Source organism: Pongo pygmaeus, chromosome 23, assembly GCF_028885625.2.
Source record: "Pongo pygmaeus isolate AG05252 chromosome 23, NHGRI_mPonPyg2-v2.0_pri, whole genome shotgun sequence".
Taxonomy (NCBI): domain Eukaryota; kingdom Metazoa; phylum Chordata; class Mammalia; order Primates; family Hominidae; genus Pongo; species Pongo pygmaeus.
Window position 1 is genome coordinate 52,576,337 of NC_085931.1, and position 16,804 is coordinate 52,593,140.

A 16,804-nucleotide genomic window follows, 5' to 3' on the forward strand; every position below is an offset into this window, starting at 1 on the left:
GGAGATCATGCCATTGCACTCCAGCCTGGACAGCAAGAGCGAAACTCCATCTTAAAAAAAAAAAAAAAAAACCCAAAACAAACAAAAAAGGCTGACCTTGACTAATTTCAGCGTATGAGTCAAATAATTACTTCTAGGAATCTACATAGCAGGAACTAATGACAGTATCTTTAGGGTGCCATTATGAGAATAAAGTATCCTCTGCAATCATGTCCTTTCATGGCCACTGCTCAGAGACCCCGACTCTCAGATGAGAACGTCCTATGGCCTTCTCCAGGGTCAGATATGCCCACCACTTGGCCAGAAGAAGGCACAGCAACTTGACTTCGACTAACATTCTCCCAAAACTGTAGTGGGGGAAGGATAATTCCCAAAGAAAAATTGGGGTGTTTTTTGTTTTATTTTGTTTTGTCAAGTAACCCTTATTTTGATGGGGCTTTATTCTTTGTTTCCTTCTTTTTTTTCTTGAGACAGAGTCTCGCTCTGTCGCTAGGCTGGAGTGCGGTGGCGCGATCTTGGCTCACTGCAACCTACAACTCCCTGGTTCAAGCGATTCTCCTGCCTCAGCCTCCCGAGTAGCTGGGATTATAGACTGTGCGTGCGCCACCATGCCTGGCTAATTTTTGTATTTTTAGCAGGGACGGGGTTTCACCATGTTGGCCAAGCTGGTCTCGAGCTCCTGACCTGGGATTACAGGCCTAAGCCACCACACCCGGCATGATGGGTCTTTATTCTTCAAAGCAGGAGGCGGGGATCCTAGAAAAACAGAGACGAGGCCAAGCATGGTAGCTCACACCTGTAATCCCAGCACTTTGGGAGGTCAGTGCGGGTGAATCACGAGGTCAGGAGTTCAAGACCAGCCTGACCAACATGGTGAAACACCGTCTCTACTAAAATAAAAAGAAATTAGCTGGGTGTCGTGGCGGGTGCCTATAATCCCAGCCACTTGGGAGGCTGAGGCAGGAGAATCGCTTGAACCCGGGAGGCAGAGGTTGCAGTGAGCCGAGATCACGCCACTGCACTCCAGCCCAACCAATAGTGTGAGACTCTGTCTCGGAAAAAAAAGAAGCAGAGACGAGACAACCAGTACAGTACTTACAGGGTTATTATGATGATTAAATGAGAGAATAGCTGTGAAGTGATTGGTATAGTGCTGTGCTTAATACAAACTATCATTTTATTATACGGGTTGAGTGTTTCTAATCTGAAAATCCAAAATTAGAAACGCTCTACAATCTGAAACTTTTTTGAGCACCGACCTAATGTTCAAAGGAAGTGCTTATTGAAGCATTATGGGTTGTTAGATTTTTGGGTTAGGAATATTCAACCAGTAAGTACTATAAAATGCAAATATTCCAAAAAAAATCTGAAACATTTCTGGTCCTAAGCAAGCATTCTGCAAAGGGATACTCAACCTGTAGTACATTCTTTATCATTATTTTAAGTAGTTAATATATTGTGGTATAGATTCTGAGGTGGTATAGCAAATTTGATTGTATTATTAAAAAGCATATTTATATTTTGAGAGCTTGCTTAGGATTATTGGAGAGAATAAAACAGCGAAGCTTTGGTGTTATGAGGTAATTTTAGATAGAAAAGTGCAGTCTTTCAGTTCATGCTCTTTCATTTTTCACTCCCTCAGGTTAAAGCTGAAGCTCAACAAAGATATAGTGATCTCTGTGGGCATTTATAATCTGGTCCAGAAGGCTCTCAAGCCTCCTCCAATAAAGCTCTATCGGGAAACAAATGAACCAGTGAAAACCAAGACCCGGACCTTTAATACAAGTACAGGCGGTTTGCTTCTGCCTAGCGATACCAAGAGGTCTCAGGTAAGTAGAGATGCCTTTTGTTGTTGTTGTTTTTGAGACAGGGTCTCATTGTGTCGCCCAGGCTGGAGTGTAGTGGGGCGAACATGACTCACTACAGCCTTGACCTCCTGGGCTCAAGCGATCCTTTTGTCTCAGCCTCCCAAGTAGCTGGGATCACAGGCATGTGACATCACACCCAGCTAATTTATTTATTTATTTATTTATTTATTTATTTTTATTTATTATTTTTTTTTAAGAGACTGGATCGACTGGGCACAGTGGCTCATGCCTGTAATCTCAGCAATTTGGGAGGCCGAGGCGGGTGGATTACCAAGGTCAGGAGTTCAGGACCAGCCTGACCAACATGGAGAAACCCCATCTCTACTAAAAATACAAAATGAGCTGGGCATGGTGGTGCGTGCCTGTAATCCCAGCTACTCAGGAGGCTGAGGCAGGATAATCACTTGAACCCAGGAGGCAGAGGTTGCAGTGAGCCGAGATCACGCCATTGCACTCCAGCCTGGGCAACAAGAGTGTAACTCCGTCTCAAAAAAAAAAAAGAGATGGTGTCTCACTATGTTGCCCGGGCTGGTGTCAAACTCCTGGTCTTAAGTAATCCTCCTGCTTTGGCTTCCCGAAGTGCTGGGGTGCCGGGATTACAGACATTGGCCACTGTGCCCAGTGTTTTGTTTTGTTTTGTTTTGTTTTTTTAATAGAGATGAGGTCTCACTATGTTGCTCAGGCTGGCCTCGAACTCCTAGGCTCAAGCAGTACTCCTGCTTCAGCCTCCTGAAGTGCTAGGATTATAGGTGTGAATCACCACATCTAACCCAAGATGCTTTCTTACTGAATTTTCTCCCACTGAAGAGTTAACGAGGAGGAGAGACATTGATCAGGCTGACCAGTTAAATAACTTTCATATGTGCATCTTTCCTTTCCTTCCCCTTCCCCTTCCCTTTCCTTCCCCTTCCCCTTCCCTTTCCTTTTCTTTTTTCTCTCCCCGATTCCCTCCCCTCCCCTCCCTTCCCCTCCCTTCTTCTGTTTCTTTTCTTTCTTTCGGCTAGTCAAGTGAAGCAGTGGGAGTGGAAAAGGAACAAAGAAATCTGTAACTGGTTGTGATCAATTAGTTGTAAACGCCACCACACTTGGACGAGCCATGTGCACCTTTCTTGCTAACCTGTTAAAACACAAAGACTTAACTCTTTGGGACTGTGGCGTCTGGATCAGTGATATTTTGATAGCTAGAAAGTTAAACTGGGCCAGTGTCTGAAAGAGATGTCGGTGAAAACCTCACCCCTTCATCACTCAGTACATGCTGCTGTCAGTCTAACAGTCTTGCTCAGGTACAATAGCAGAAAATACTTTATAGTTAATTAGGGAGATGAGGAGTTAGGAAAAGTATGAAGTGTGAAGTGAACTCGTTTTTTAAGGGAGATAATTTATTTTTGCTAGTGATATTTTTCCTGTGCCTTGGGATGGCATACATCACCCTTTCTGCATCTGAAAGACAGATGCAGGACGCAGAACATTGTCTTTCCTCATCCTCTTACCTTTGCTCAGTCTATAGAGGGATTTAACATTGAAAATTAAAATTGAATGAGTCATGCTTCCTTTATGCAAAATGTGGAAGAATCTGAGATTTTCCATAAATTTAGGGCCTATAAGGATGACCAAAATATTATTTTGATTCAACCCATGAGCACAAATTTCAAGCCAGAGAGTTTTGCCCTACTCTTTGAAGGAGAAAAAGATAAGAAATTTTCTCGTCTATTTTGGAAGTAACTAATTTTTTATATTGATTTATTCATAGGCAGTAAGCCCTCTGGTCACTGAGTTTCTTTCTTGGTCCAGTATGTTTGAAAAAACCTTGAGAGTTCTTTTGTTCGTAAAACCCAAATTTGAATCTGCTGCTAAGCTGTTATTAATCACATATCCAGGTTCAAATACAAACATCATTGGGTATGGTGGCTCATGCACTTTGGGAGGCTGAAACAGGAGGATCACTTGAACCCAGGAGTTTGAGATCAGCCTGGGCATCATAGCGAGACCCTGTCTCTACTAAAAAACTAAAAATTAGGTGTGGTGGTGCACAGCCTGGGGAAGAGTGCAAAAAAAAAAAAAAGTGTGTGTGTGTGTGCACAGCCTGGGGAAGAGTGCAAAAAAAAATGTGTGTGTGTGTGTGTGAGTGTCTGTCTGTCTCCAAACAATACAAATAATAATCTTTGCAGTAGCACCATCATGGTTCACTGTAGCCTCAACCTCTTGGGTTCAGTTGATCCTGCCACCTCAGCCACCAGGGTAGCTGGGACTACAGGCTCATGCCACCATGCCTGGCTAATTTTTTGTATTTTTTTTTTTTTCATAGAGACAGGATCTCACCATGTTACCCAGGCTGGTCTCGAATTCCTGGGCTCAAATGATCCAGCCGCCTTGGCCTCGCAAAGTATTGAGATTACAGGCATGAGCCAATGTGCCTTGCCTTGGAAGTAGTACTTATATGTGTGTGTCTCTGCCTCCCACATTGAGACCTAGCACAGTAACTGACATAGGTCCTCTCATTTAATAAATAGATATGGTGGCTGGGCGCGGTGGCTCACACCTGTAATCTCAGCACTTTGGGAGGCCGAGGCGGGCAGATCATGAGGTCAGGAGATCGAGACCATCCTGGCTAACACAGTGAAACCCATCTCTACTAAAAATACAAAAAAAATTAGCCGGGCGTGGTGGCGGGCGCCTGTAGTCCCAGCTACTTGGGAGGCTGAGGCAGGAGAATGGCGTGAACTGGACGGGGCAGAGCCTGCAGTGAGCCGAGATCGCACTACTGCACTCCAGCCTGGACGACAGCGAGATTCCGTCTCAAAAAAAATAAATAAAGAATAAATAAATAAATAAATAGATAGATAGATATGGTTTGGGCCGGACACAGTGGCTCACACCTGTAATCCCAGCTACTCAGGAGGCTGATGCAGGAGAATCAGTTGAACCTGGGAGGTTGCAGTGAGCCGAGATCGTGCCACTGCACGCCAGTGACAGTGTGACAGAGACTGCATCTCAAATAATAAATAATAATAAAATAAATAGGTATGGTTTAAGCATGCTTTGTGTGTTCAGGGATGGTGCTGAGAGGTCAGTACATTTTTTTTTTTTTTTCTTTTTTTGGGTTGGGGGGATAGAGTTGCTCTGGTACCCAGGCTGCAGTGCAGTGGCGCCATCTTGGCACACTGCATCCTCGAACTCCTGGGCTCAAGCGATCCTCCAGTCTCAGCCTCCCAAGTAGCTGGGACCACAGGTGTGTACCACTATACCGAGCTAATTTTTAATTTTTTAATACAGATAGGGTCTTGCCATGTTCAGGCTGGTCTTGAACTCCTGGGCTCAAGCAGTCTTGCCTCAGCTCTCAAAGTGCTGGGATTACAGGCATGAGGCACTGCGCCTAGCCTATTTTATTGTTTTTGCAAAGAGGAGCTCACTGTGTTGCCCAGGTTGGAGTGCAATGGCTATTCATAAGCACAATCCCACTCTAAAACAGTTTGAACATCTACCTCTTAGGATTGTTACAGAAGATAAAGTAGTTGGTGTAAAGTACCTGCAGGCACTCAATAAATGTTAATTCCCTGTTGGAGAAGGAGGATGCCCCAGGTGAGCCATCTTCCTGCTCCTTAGAAGAGAGCTGATTTAAGTTGCTAGTGTCAATCATCTTAGAGTTATTTTGCACCGCCATGTAGCCTTCCCATGTGATCCTTGTTCTTCTTCAGATCTATGGGAGTCGTCAGATTATACTGGAGAAAGAGGAAACAGAAGAGCTAAAACGGTTTGATGATCCAGGTTTGATGCTCATGGGTTTCAAGCCATTGGTACTGCTGAAGAAACACCATTACCTGAGGCCCTCCCTGTTCGTGTACCCAGAGGAGTCGCTGGTGATTGGTAAGTAGCGTGGACCATGGATGAGTGACTCTTAACACACAATGCAGTTTACGGAGCACCGCTTTGTAAGTGGGCACTGCTTGGACACTGTACAGGAGATGTTAATAGAGTATGTTGAAAGTGTTTCAAGCTCTGCCCGGTGCAGTGGCTCACGCCTGTAATCCTAGCACTTTGGGAGGCTGAGGCGGTTGGGTCACCTGAGGTCAGGACGAGCCTGGCCAACATGGTGAAACCTCGTCTCTACTAAAAATAGAAAATTTAGCCAGGCCTGGTGGCTTGCGCCTGTGATCCCAGCTACCTGGGAGGCTGACGCACGAAAGTTGCTGGAACCTGGGAGACAGAGATTGCAGTGAGCTGAGATCACACCACTGCACTCCAGCCTGGGCCATAGAGTGAGACTCTGTCTCAAAAAAACAAAAGTGTTTCAAGCTCAAATTTTGGAAATGTGGGAATGAAGAAAGTTAAACATTTCTTTTTTTTTGGAGATGGAGTTTTACTCTTGTCACCCAGGCTGAAGTGCAATGGTGTGCAGTTTCAGCTCACTGCAATATCCGCCTCCTGGGTGAGGACCGTGGAATTTAGCTTTATATATATATATATTTTTTTTTGGAGATGGAGTTTTACTCTTGTCACCCAGGCTGAAGTGCAGTGGTGCAGTTTCAGCTCACTGCAATATCCGCCTCCTGGGTGAGGACTGTGGAATTTAGCTTTATATATATATATTTTTTTTTTTTAATTTTTTTTTTTTTTTTTTTTTTTTTTGAGACAGTGTCTCGCCCTGTCACCCAGGCTGGAGTGCAATGGCGCAATCTCGGCTCACTGCAACCTCTACCTCCCTGGTTCAAACGATTCTCCTTCCTCAGCCTCTGGAGTAGCTGGGATTACAGACACCTGCTACCACATCTAGCTAATTTTTGTATTTTTAGTAGAGACAGGGTTTCACCATTTTGGTCAGTCTAGTCTCGAACTCCTGACCTCGTGATCCACTCACCTTGGCCTCCCAAAGTGCTGAGATTACAGGCGTGAGCCACTGCGCCTGGCCTTATTTATATTTATATTTATATTTTTATTCATTTTGTTGTTGTCGTTGCCTAGGCTGGAGTGAAGGGGCGCAATCTCGGCTCACGGCAATCTCCGTACCCTGGGTTCAAGCGAGTCTCCTGCCTGAGCCTCCCAAGTAGCTGGGATTACAGGTGCACGCCACCACGCCCGGCTAAATTCTGTATTTTTAGTAGAGATGGGGTGTCACCACGTTGGCCAGGCTTGTCTCGAACTCCTGAGCTTAGGTGATCCACCCGCCTCGGCCTCCCAAAGTGCTGAGATTACAGGTGTGAGCCACCACGTCCAGCCTGGAATTTAGCTTTTTAAAAACAATTTCCCGTGTAATTTTTTGAAGCATCAGATAGCAAAAAGCAAACAAAACCAAAATAAGTCCACAGCTTTTTCTCTAGTATTGGAAATTAAAGAGGATGTGAACCTTGCTGTTGTGTTTATTTGTGCAGTCTAGACCCTATCTTCCTTTGTGCTACGGCTCATGAACACCCCAGATTTGACTTGATTGGTTTTCATTAGTAACTGAAGTCATGTCATTAACCTGGTGTCAGTAAAAGTGAATTGACATTAATAATTTGCTTTTTTTTTTTTTGGAAACAGAGTCTTACTCTGTCACCCAGGCTGGAGTCCAGTGGCGCCATCTTGGCTCACTGCAGTCTCAAGCTCCCAGGCTCAGGTGATCTCCTACCTCAGCCTCTCGAGCAACTGGGACTACAGGCCCACACCACCATGTCCAGCTAATCTTTTGTAATTTTAGTAGGACAGGGTTTTGCTATGTTGGGCAGGCTGGTCTCAAACTCCTGGGTTCAAGCAATCCACCTGTCTTGGCCTCCCAGAGTGCTAGGACTGTAAGCGTGAGCCACCTCACCTGGCCAATAATTCACTTTCTGTTTGTTTGTTTGTTTTGAAACAGAGTCTCGCTCTGTCGCTCAGGCTGGAGTGCAGTGGCAAGGTCTCGGCTCACTGCAAGCTCCGCCTCCTGAATTCAAGCGATTCTTCTACCTCAGCCTCCCGAGTAGCTGGGACTACAGGCGCACGCTACCATGACCAGCTAATTTTTGTATTTTTAGTAGAAACGGTGTTTTACCGTATTGGCCAGGTTGGTCTCAAACTCCTGACCTTGTGATCTGCCTGCCTGTGCCTCCCAAAGTGCTGGGATTACAGGCGTGAGCCACCATGCCCGGCCATAATTCACTTTCTTAAGTGGAATGTTTGGGGCTTCTAAACCTCTTATTGCTTTTTAAATTTTGCTTTCTGTGTCTCTGCTGTCCCCATTTTCCCCTCAGCTGTGGGATCCTCCAACCCTCACCTGTTGAGATATTATAAGCCCTTTAAAGGCTTGGTGTGGTGGCTCATGTGTGTAATCCCATCACTTTGGGAGGCTGAGGCTGGAGGATCAGTTGAGCCTAGGAGTTGGAGACCAGCGTGGGTGACTTAGAGAGACCTTATCTCTACAAAAAAATCTTAAAACTAGCTGGGTGTGGTGGTGTGTGACTGTAGTCCCAGCTATTCAGGAAGCTTGGGAGGTCAAGGCTGCAATGAGTTGTGATTGCAGCACTGCACTCTATCCTGGGTGACAGAGCGAGACCCTGTCTCAAATAAATAAATAATAACATTAAAATAAGCCCTTTAAACAAAATGGAAGAGAAACTGTAGGGCTAAAAGAGAAGAAAGGAGGAAATCTTTTTAGGAGGCTGGTCACTGGGCTTTTTGTTTTCTAGGGAGCTCAACCCTGTTCAGTGCTCTGCTCATCAAGTGTCTGGAGAAGGAGGTTGCAGCATTGTGCAGATACACACCCCGCAGAAACATCCCTCCTTATTTTGTGGCTTTGGTGCCACAGGAAGAAGAGTTGGATGACCAGAAAATTCAGGTGACTCCTCCAGGTATGTGGCAGAGATATTTCCAGGGCTTCTGAACCTTGCCCATACTTTGGAATCATCCATGGGCTCCTAATGCAGACCTACTGAATCATAGTCTCTGGGAATGGGGCTTAAAAATGTCTATTTTTAAGCTTTCTTGGGTGAATTTAATGCACAGCCAGGTAAGGCCACTAAATATGGTGATGGGGTGCACAGCATGTGCAAGCCATACAAGGCTGATCTGCAGCTAGGATAGAGAAGTGTCTGCCTAGGGGACTGTTTGCACATTGCTGACACAAGTTCTTGGGATCTCACTGCCAACACCTTTCTTTCCAAAGCCATTGTTTGGCACCCTTGTAATGTCTAATGTTTGGTTTAGTTCCTATACAAACCAACCATGGGGTTTGCCAAGATAGTGAGGTATAGTGGAAAGACCATGGATTTTAAAGTCAGATTTGACTTTATCTTGTGCTTATGTGTCTGGAAGCTTGCTTGCTTTTGTTTTGGGCCCATCTCTGCTGCTTGTTAGCTGGTCAACATGGGCAAGTAATTTAACCTTTCTATTTAATATTCCTTAGCTACAAAGATGGGCATTCTGGAGCACCTTTCCCTCGGGGTGGTTTTACATTTGAGATGAGTTACTGTAGTTTTAACTTTGATCCTCAGCATGCTCAGGAGTGCTCAGTTACTAAGCTATCGTATCTCAGCTCCAAATTCACCCTTTTATGCTCTGCACTGCTGAGGCTGAAATGATCCAAACCTGATTTCGTCTTTCACAGCTGGCTCTCAGGCTGTGTCTATAGTGGGTGCTAGAGGGAGACCAAAGGGCAGAGGAGAGGTGAGGGATTTGCTTCTTCCTGTTTGCTCAGTGTGGTCAGCATTGTCAGCAAAGGCTTTCACCTGGTAGCAGCAGTTAGTTACAGGGTGTAGATTTTTTAGTCCTTCCAGAACCAGCCAGTAACTGAACTAAAATCAGCCTGATAACTCTTACCTGTTTCCTTTTATTTATCATGTGGTAGAGGGTAAGGAAAAAAGGGGCGAGGGTGAAGCTCAGAGGAGGCCTCCGTGGAGCTGGGACTTAGCCCTCCAGGGAGGAGGCACTGTCCGGCTAGCTCTGGATGTATCAAAAAAGCTAGAGACTGGAACCAACTGCCGCCAGGTAAAGGGTCTTTGCTGGGGCAATACAGATAGGAACAGTAAATACAGGAGGGCCACAACCACAGTTTTGCTTTCTGCAGTTTCAGTTACCCATAGTCAACCATGGTCCAAAAATTTTAAATGGAAAATTCTAGAAATAACTTAAAAGCACAATCCCTCCTGGGGCAGGAATCATCCGTTTGTTCAGCATTTCCATACTGTAAATGCTACCCACCAGTTAGTCACTTAGTAGCTGTCTTGGTTATCAGATTGACTGTCAAGGTAATCAGTATTGCGGTGCTTGTGTTCAGGTCACCCTTATTTAATAACGGCCCCAAAGCACAAGTGTAGTGGTGCTGGCAATTTGGATATACTAAAGAGAAAGTCATAAAGTGCTTCCTTTAAATGAAAACGTGAGAGTTCTTGACTTTAAGGAAGAAAAAAATATATGCTGAGGTTGCTAAGATATATGGTAAGAAGGAATCTTCTATCCACAAAATTGTTAAGAAGAAAAAATTCATTTTAGTTTTTTTTTTTTTTTTTTTTTAATGCTGAGGTTGCTAAGATACATGTAAGAAGGAATCTTCTATCCATAAAATTGTTAAGAAGGAAAAAGAAATTCATCTTGGTGGCCGGGCGCGGTGGCTCACGCCTGTAATCCCAGCACTTTGGGAGGCCAAGGCGGGCGGATCACGAGGTCAGGAGATCGAGACCATCCTGGCTAACACGGTGAAACCGTCTCTACTAAAAATACAAAATTAGCCAGGTGTGGTGGCAGGCGCCTGTAGTCCCAGCTACTCTGGAGGCTGAGGCAGGAGAATGGTGTGAACCTGGGAGGCAGAGTTAGTGAGCTGAGATTGTGCCACTGCACTCCAGCCTGGGTGACAGAGCGAGACTCCATCTCAAAAAAAAGGCTGAGCGCAGTGGCTCACGCCGGTAATCCCAGCACTTTGGGAGGCTGAGGCACGCGGATCATGAGGTCAGGCGATCGAGACCATCCTGGCTAACACGGTGAAACCCTGTCTCTACTAAAAATACAAAAAATTAGCCAGGCATGGTGGCAGGTGTCTGTAGTCCCAGCTACTCGGGAGGCTGAGGCAGGAGAATGGCGTGAACCCAGGAGGCAGAGCTTGCAGTGAGCCGAGATTGCGCCACTGCACTCTAGCCTAGGTGACAGAGCGAGACTCCGTCAAAAAAAAAAAAAAAAAAAATTCATCTTAGTTTTTTTTTTTTCCCCTTCTTTTTTTTACATAAATTGAGACGAGGTCTCACTATGTTGCCCAGGCTGGTCTCCAACTCCTGAGCTCAAGTGATCCTCCTGCTTCAGCCTCCCAGAGTGCTGTGCTTACCGATGTGAGCCACCATGTCCAGCCCAAGCTAGTTTTGCTGTTGCACCTCAAACTGTAAAAGTTACTGCCACAGTACATGAGAAGTGCTTAGTTAAAATAGAAAAGGAGGCCAGGCACTGTGGCTAATGCCTGTAATCCTAGCACTTTGGGAGGCTGAGGCAGGTGGATCGCCTGAGCCCAGGAGTTTGAGACCAGCCTGAGCAACATGGTGAAACTCTGTCTCTGCAAAAAAATACAAAAAAGTAGCCAGGTGTGGTGGCGTTCACTTGTAGTCCCGGCTACTTGATAGGCTACTTGAGCCTGAGAGGAGGCTACAGTAAGCTGTGATCACACCACTGCATTCCAGCCTGGGTGATAGCAAGATCCTGTCTCAAAAAAAAAAAAAGGTGAAGGCTGGGCGCAGTACCTCACGCCTGTAATCCCAGCACTTTGGGAGGCCGAGGTGGGCGGATCCCGAGGGTCAGGAGTTTGAGACCAGCCTGGCCAACATGGCGAAACCCTGTCTTTACCAAAAGTACAAAAATTAGCTGGGCATGGTGCCACCTGTAATCCCAGCTATTCAGGAGGCTGAGGCAGGAGAACTGCTTGAACCTAGGAGGCGGAGGTTGCAGCAAGCCGAGATTGCGCCACTGTACTCCAGCCTGGGCGACAAGAGTGAAACTCCATCTCAAAAAAAAAAGATGGAAAAAAACATTAAATATTAAATTTATGAATGTACGACATGGACGGAAAGATGTTTCAGTTGACGGCAGTCAGGTTTGGTGCTGTCCGAGGTTTCAGGTATCCTCCCGGGTTCTTCACACATATTCCCCAGGTATAAGGGATCTACTGTATACAGGAAGGGGCACCCCTCCTCTCTTGCAGTCTTCTGGAAACTGCAGAGGGAGTCTGTTAGGCAGATGATAACAAAAAACAGCTGCTGAAGTTCAAGAAATGGGGCCTATAGGGCCCCGGCCCCAGCACCACAGGACATAGAAGGAAGAATTTGGAGCTGAGAAACAAGTGACTGCAACACTTGAAGTCAAAGAAAATTTATCTCCCTTCTTCAGGCTTCCAGCTGGTCTTTTTACCCTTTGCTGATGATAAAAGGAAGATGCCCTTTACTGAAAAAATCATGGCAACTCCAGAGCAGGTGGACAAGATGAAGGCTATCGTTGAGAAGCTTCGCTTCACATACAGGTGAGTCAATCTCAGGCCTTCTGGAACTGCCTCCTGAGTTGAAAGTCTTATTAGAAACTTAGCTTGGGCATAGGCCAAGAGAATGACACTACTCTTTTCAGCAAACTGACAGATTACTACTTGTTATTAATAGTTTTTTGAAAGCCATATAGAGAATGGAAGCTTTTATTATATTGGAGACTCTGGGATTTTGTGGTTGCTCTGTTGTGCTGTGCTTAGCCAGATTAGTTGGTTGAACAAATTCGAAAAAATAGCGGGATTCTTATTCGCCCTTCTCCTTGATTGTGTTTGTTATTCCACAATGAGCAAAAGTAAATAAATCTAGTGTAAATTGTTACAGGCTTAAAAGAATGATTAAGTAATTCAAGTCATTTCCTCTCACATATATAATAGACCAACTCTCAGAGCCTGCATAATGGGACACTAAACGTAATTTTTTTCACATGTCATTTTAAAAAAAAATTTATTTTAATTATTATTATTTTGAGACAGGGTCTCTTGTCACCCAGGTTTGAGTGCAGTGGTGTTATCCTAGCTCACTGCAGCCTTGACCTCCCTGGGCTCAGGTGATTCTCCCACCTCAGACTCCCGAGTAGCTGGGACCGTAGCCTTGCACCACCACACCTGGCTAATTTTTGTATTTTTTGTAGGGACGGAGTTTCACCATGTTGCCCAGGCTGGTCTGGAACTCCTGAGCTCAAGCCATCCGCCTGCCTCAGCTTCTCAAAGTGCTGGATTACAGGCATGAGCCAGGGTGCCCAGGCTGGTTTACTTTTTAAGTTGCCTTGAGACAAAGTCTCGGTCTGCCATCCAGGCTGGAGTACAGTGGCACGACCATGGCTCATTGCAGCCTCGATCTCCTGGACTTAAGCAGTCTTCCTACCTATGCCTCCCGAGTAGCTGGGACCACAGGCGTGCATCAACATGCCTGGCTGATTTTTAAATTTTTTGTAGAGACAGGGTCTCACCATGTTGTCCAAGCTGGTCTCGAACTGCTAGACTCAAGCATTCTGCCTACCTTGGCCTACCAAAGTGCTGGGATTAGAGGCATGAGCTACTGCACCTGACCTCCACTGTTTTACTTGGGGTGTTTTTCTCAGCTCACCCCGGACCTGTAGTATCTCAGGTGGTTTTATTTATTTTTATTTTTTCAGTGTTTAAATTGTCATGTTTCAATTGAGTTACATTATTGTTTTAACAGAAGTGACAGCTTTGAGAACCCCGTGCTGCAGCAGCACTTCAGGAACCTGGAGGCCTTGGCCTTGGATTTGATGGAGCCAGAACAAGCAGTGGACCTGACATGTAAGGAGGTTCAATCGAGTAGTTCTTTTCATGGGAGGCTTTCTTACTGGTTCCACTCTGAACCAGTAATTTGGGTGCATTTCCCAGTCCTCTCTAAACACTTAACCTCATTGCCCAGACCCCCTCTGTTTGGAAGCTTTTCTAGACCAGCTTAAATAGCCAGGGAACAGATTTGGCTGGTTCCATAGTGAGAGGAGGAGAGTGCCAGGCTCCTAAGACCTGCGTCTGCACTAGGCCACCCTGTGACTACATGCTGGTGAAAGTTAAAAAATAATATAAGAGGCTGGGAACGGTGGCTCATGCCTGTAATCCCAGCACTTTGGGAGGCCGAGGCGGGTGGATCACGAGGTCAAGAGATTGAGACCATCCTGGCCAACATGGTGAAACTCTGTCTCTACTAAAAATACAAAAGATTAGCTGGGTGTGGTGGCGTGTGCCTGTAGTCCCAGCTCCTCGGGAGGCTGAGGCAGGAGGATCGGTTGAACCCAGGAGGCAGAGGCTGCAGTGAGCCGAGATTGCACCACTGTACTCCAGCCTGGTGACAGAGCGAGACGCTGTCTCAAAAAACAACAACAAAAAAACAAAATATAAGAGGAAATAAGTGGTGGAGTGGTGAATTTGGGTTTGAATCCAGCGACTCGCGGCTGGGCGTAGTGGCTTACGTCTGCCTCCTGGGTTCAAGTTATTCTTGTGCCTCAGTCTCCCGAGCAGTTGGTCCCCGCCCGGCTAATTTTTGTATTTTTAGTAGAGACAGGATTTCGCCATGATGGCCCGGCTGGTCTCAGAATGATCTCTTTTATTTTAGACAAAATAGCCCCAGTGTTAAAAGCAGAAGAGTTATTGGACCATTGTTACTGTGGTGCCTGCTTAGCTGTGTCTAGCGAAAGAGAAACGTTTTGAGCTAAACAGCCCATTTCCTCCTTTCAGGCCTTAGGCAAATTCGGAAGTCGGTGGCCTAGTGCCTAGCAAGGTAGTTTAGGACACAGGCTTTGGAGGTGACAGATGTCTATTTGAATCTCAGCTCTGCTACTTACTAAATTGAGTAGCTTTGGGGATATTAACTTAATCCCTCTGAGACTTGGTTTCCTTTTTGGTAAAATATGGATAATGATATTGTTCTTACAAGGTGTTAACAAAATGTAGGCCCTGACACTCAGTAAGTGCTCAGAACACAGCCGTTGTCTTTAGTCCACTAAATAGACCCCGGCTATTCCATTCCCAGGGTCTCAACTCCTTACGTTCTGGCATCCAGCCCTATAATTTCATGGAAAGTCCTGTTTTCTCTTCCTACCTCTATTTTCAAAACAGTTGGGTTGGCTGCCCTAATTTTTTTTTTTTTTTTTTTTTTTTGAGACGGAGTCTTGCTGTGTTTCCCAGGCTGCAGTGCAGTGGTGTGATCTCAGCTCACTGCAACCTCTGCCTCCTGGGTTCAAGCAATTCTCCTGTCTCAGCCTCCTGAGTAGCTGGGATTACAGGCACCTGCCACCGCACCCAACTAATTTTTTTTTTTTTTTTTTGAGATGGAATCTCGCTCTGTCACCTAGGCTGGAGTGCAGTGGTGCAATCTCCACTCACTGCAAGCTCCGCCTCCCGGGTTCACGCCATCCTCCTGCCTCAGCCTCCTGAGTAGCTGGGACTACAGGCGCCTGCCACCACGCCCGGCTAATTTTTTTGTATTTTTAGTAGAGAGGGGTTTCACCGTGTTAGCCAGGATGGTCTCGATCTCCTGACCTCGTGATCCGCCCGCCTCGGCCTCCCAAAGTGCTGGGATTACAGGCGTGAGCGACTGCGCCCAGCCTGTCCTAATATTTCTTGTAACCTAAATGACCCAGATCGCTATCCTCATCCCTCTCTTCTCTGCCTTCTTGTTTTCTTATCCACTCCCGGAACCTCAGTTATCACCTCATGGCCATGACCCCCAGGCCTACACGTCTGCAGCCCTGTCCTTTCTTCTAAACTCTTGGCTGGGAACCTCCAGCTACCTGGTCAGCGTCTACTGTAGGACCTGGATATCCTTCTGCTCAAACATCTGAACCTTTGACTCTTTCCTCTTTTACATCCCTCACTCCTTTCTAATCAAATGCCTGTATATTTCCCTCTAACACCAATATATGCTTTTTTTAAATAAGTATTTATTGAAGACTGGAAGTTGTTTTCCCACTCTCTTCTTAGCTTTGTGACACTGTACCACCAGGGTTTTCATCCTGTGCCGGTGGAAACCCTCTGACTGCTTTCCTGGACCTGCTTCCCTTCTTCCACAGGGCTGCTCTGAGTGACTCTGAGCCCCGCCTTCCTCTCGCATTCCACTTCTCCCCAGCTGCCCTCAGCAGGTTACACTGAAGTTCTCAAAGCGTGGTCCCTGGACTGGCAGCCTCAATGTCACCAGGACATTTGTGAGAAATGCAAATTCTTGAGCCCTCTCCCAAGCTGATTGAATCTAATGCTCGGGTTGGTGCCCAGAAGCATGTGGGTTTTTTTTTGTTTTTTTGTTTGTTTTTGTTTTTGTTTTTTTTTTTGAGACGGAGTCTCACTCTGTCACCCAGGCTGGAGTGCAGTGGCGTGATCTCGGCTCACTGCAGGCTCCGCCTCCTGGGTTCACGCCATTCTCCTGCCTTAGCCTCCTGAGTAGCTGGGACTACAGGTGCCCGCCACCAAGCCTGGCTAATTTTTTTGTATTTTTAGTAGAGACAGGGTTTCACTGAGTTAGGATGATCTCAATCTCCTGACCTCGTGATCTGCCCGCCTTGGCCTCCCAAAGTGCTGGGATTACAAGCAGGAGGCACCGCGCACGGCCTATTTTGTGTTTTTATTAGTGATTGGGTTTCACCATGTTGGCCAGGCTGGTGTCAAACTCCTGACCTCAAGTGATCCACCTGTCTCGGCCTCCCAAAGTGCTGGGATTACAGGCATAAGCCACCGTGCTCAGTGCTTTTATTTTTATTTTTAGTACTGAGCATCGGCTGGACCTCAGTACATTCATTCATTCATTCATTTATTTGAGACAGGTTCTCGCTCTTGTCACCCAGACTGAAGTGCAGTGGCGGGATCTCGGCTCACTGAAACCTTCGCCTCCCAGGCTCAAGCAATTCTCCTGCCTCAGCCTCCCGAGTAGCTGGGATTACAGGCGCCCGCCACCATGCCTGGCTAATTTTTATATTTTTTAGTAGAGATGGGGTTCACCATATTGGCCAGA

General features: G+C 46.1%; 1 protein-coding gene across 5 annotated transcripts in view; it reads left to right on the plus strand.

The window, feature by feature from the left end:
• The window catches only part of XRCC6 (X-ray repair cross complementing 6), a 74,032-nt gene that overhangs the window by 53,301 nt on the left and 3,927 nt on the right, over nt 1-16,804 (plus strand). For all 5 annotated transcript variants that reach the window (XM_063662960.1, XM_054469933.2, XM_054469935.2 and 2 more), the window contains 5 exons: nt 1,643-1,829; nt 5,564-5,732; nt 8,507-8,668; nt 12,180-12,309; nt 13,511-13,611. In XM_063662960.1, the coding sequence (XP_063519030.1) occupies nt 1,643-1,829; nt 5,564-5,732; nt 8,507-8,668; nt 12,180-12,309; nt 13,511-13,611 (749 nt within the window). The remainder of the gene's footprint in view (nt 1-1,642; nt 1,830-5,563; nt 5,733-8,506; nt 8,669-12,179; nt 12,310-13,510; nt 13,612-16,804) is intronic.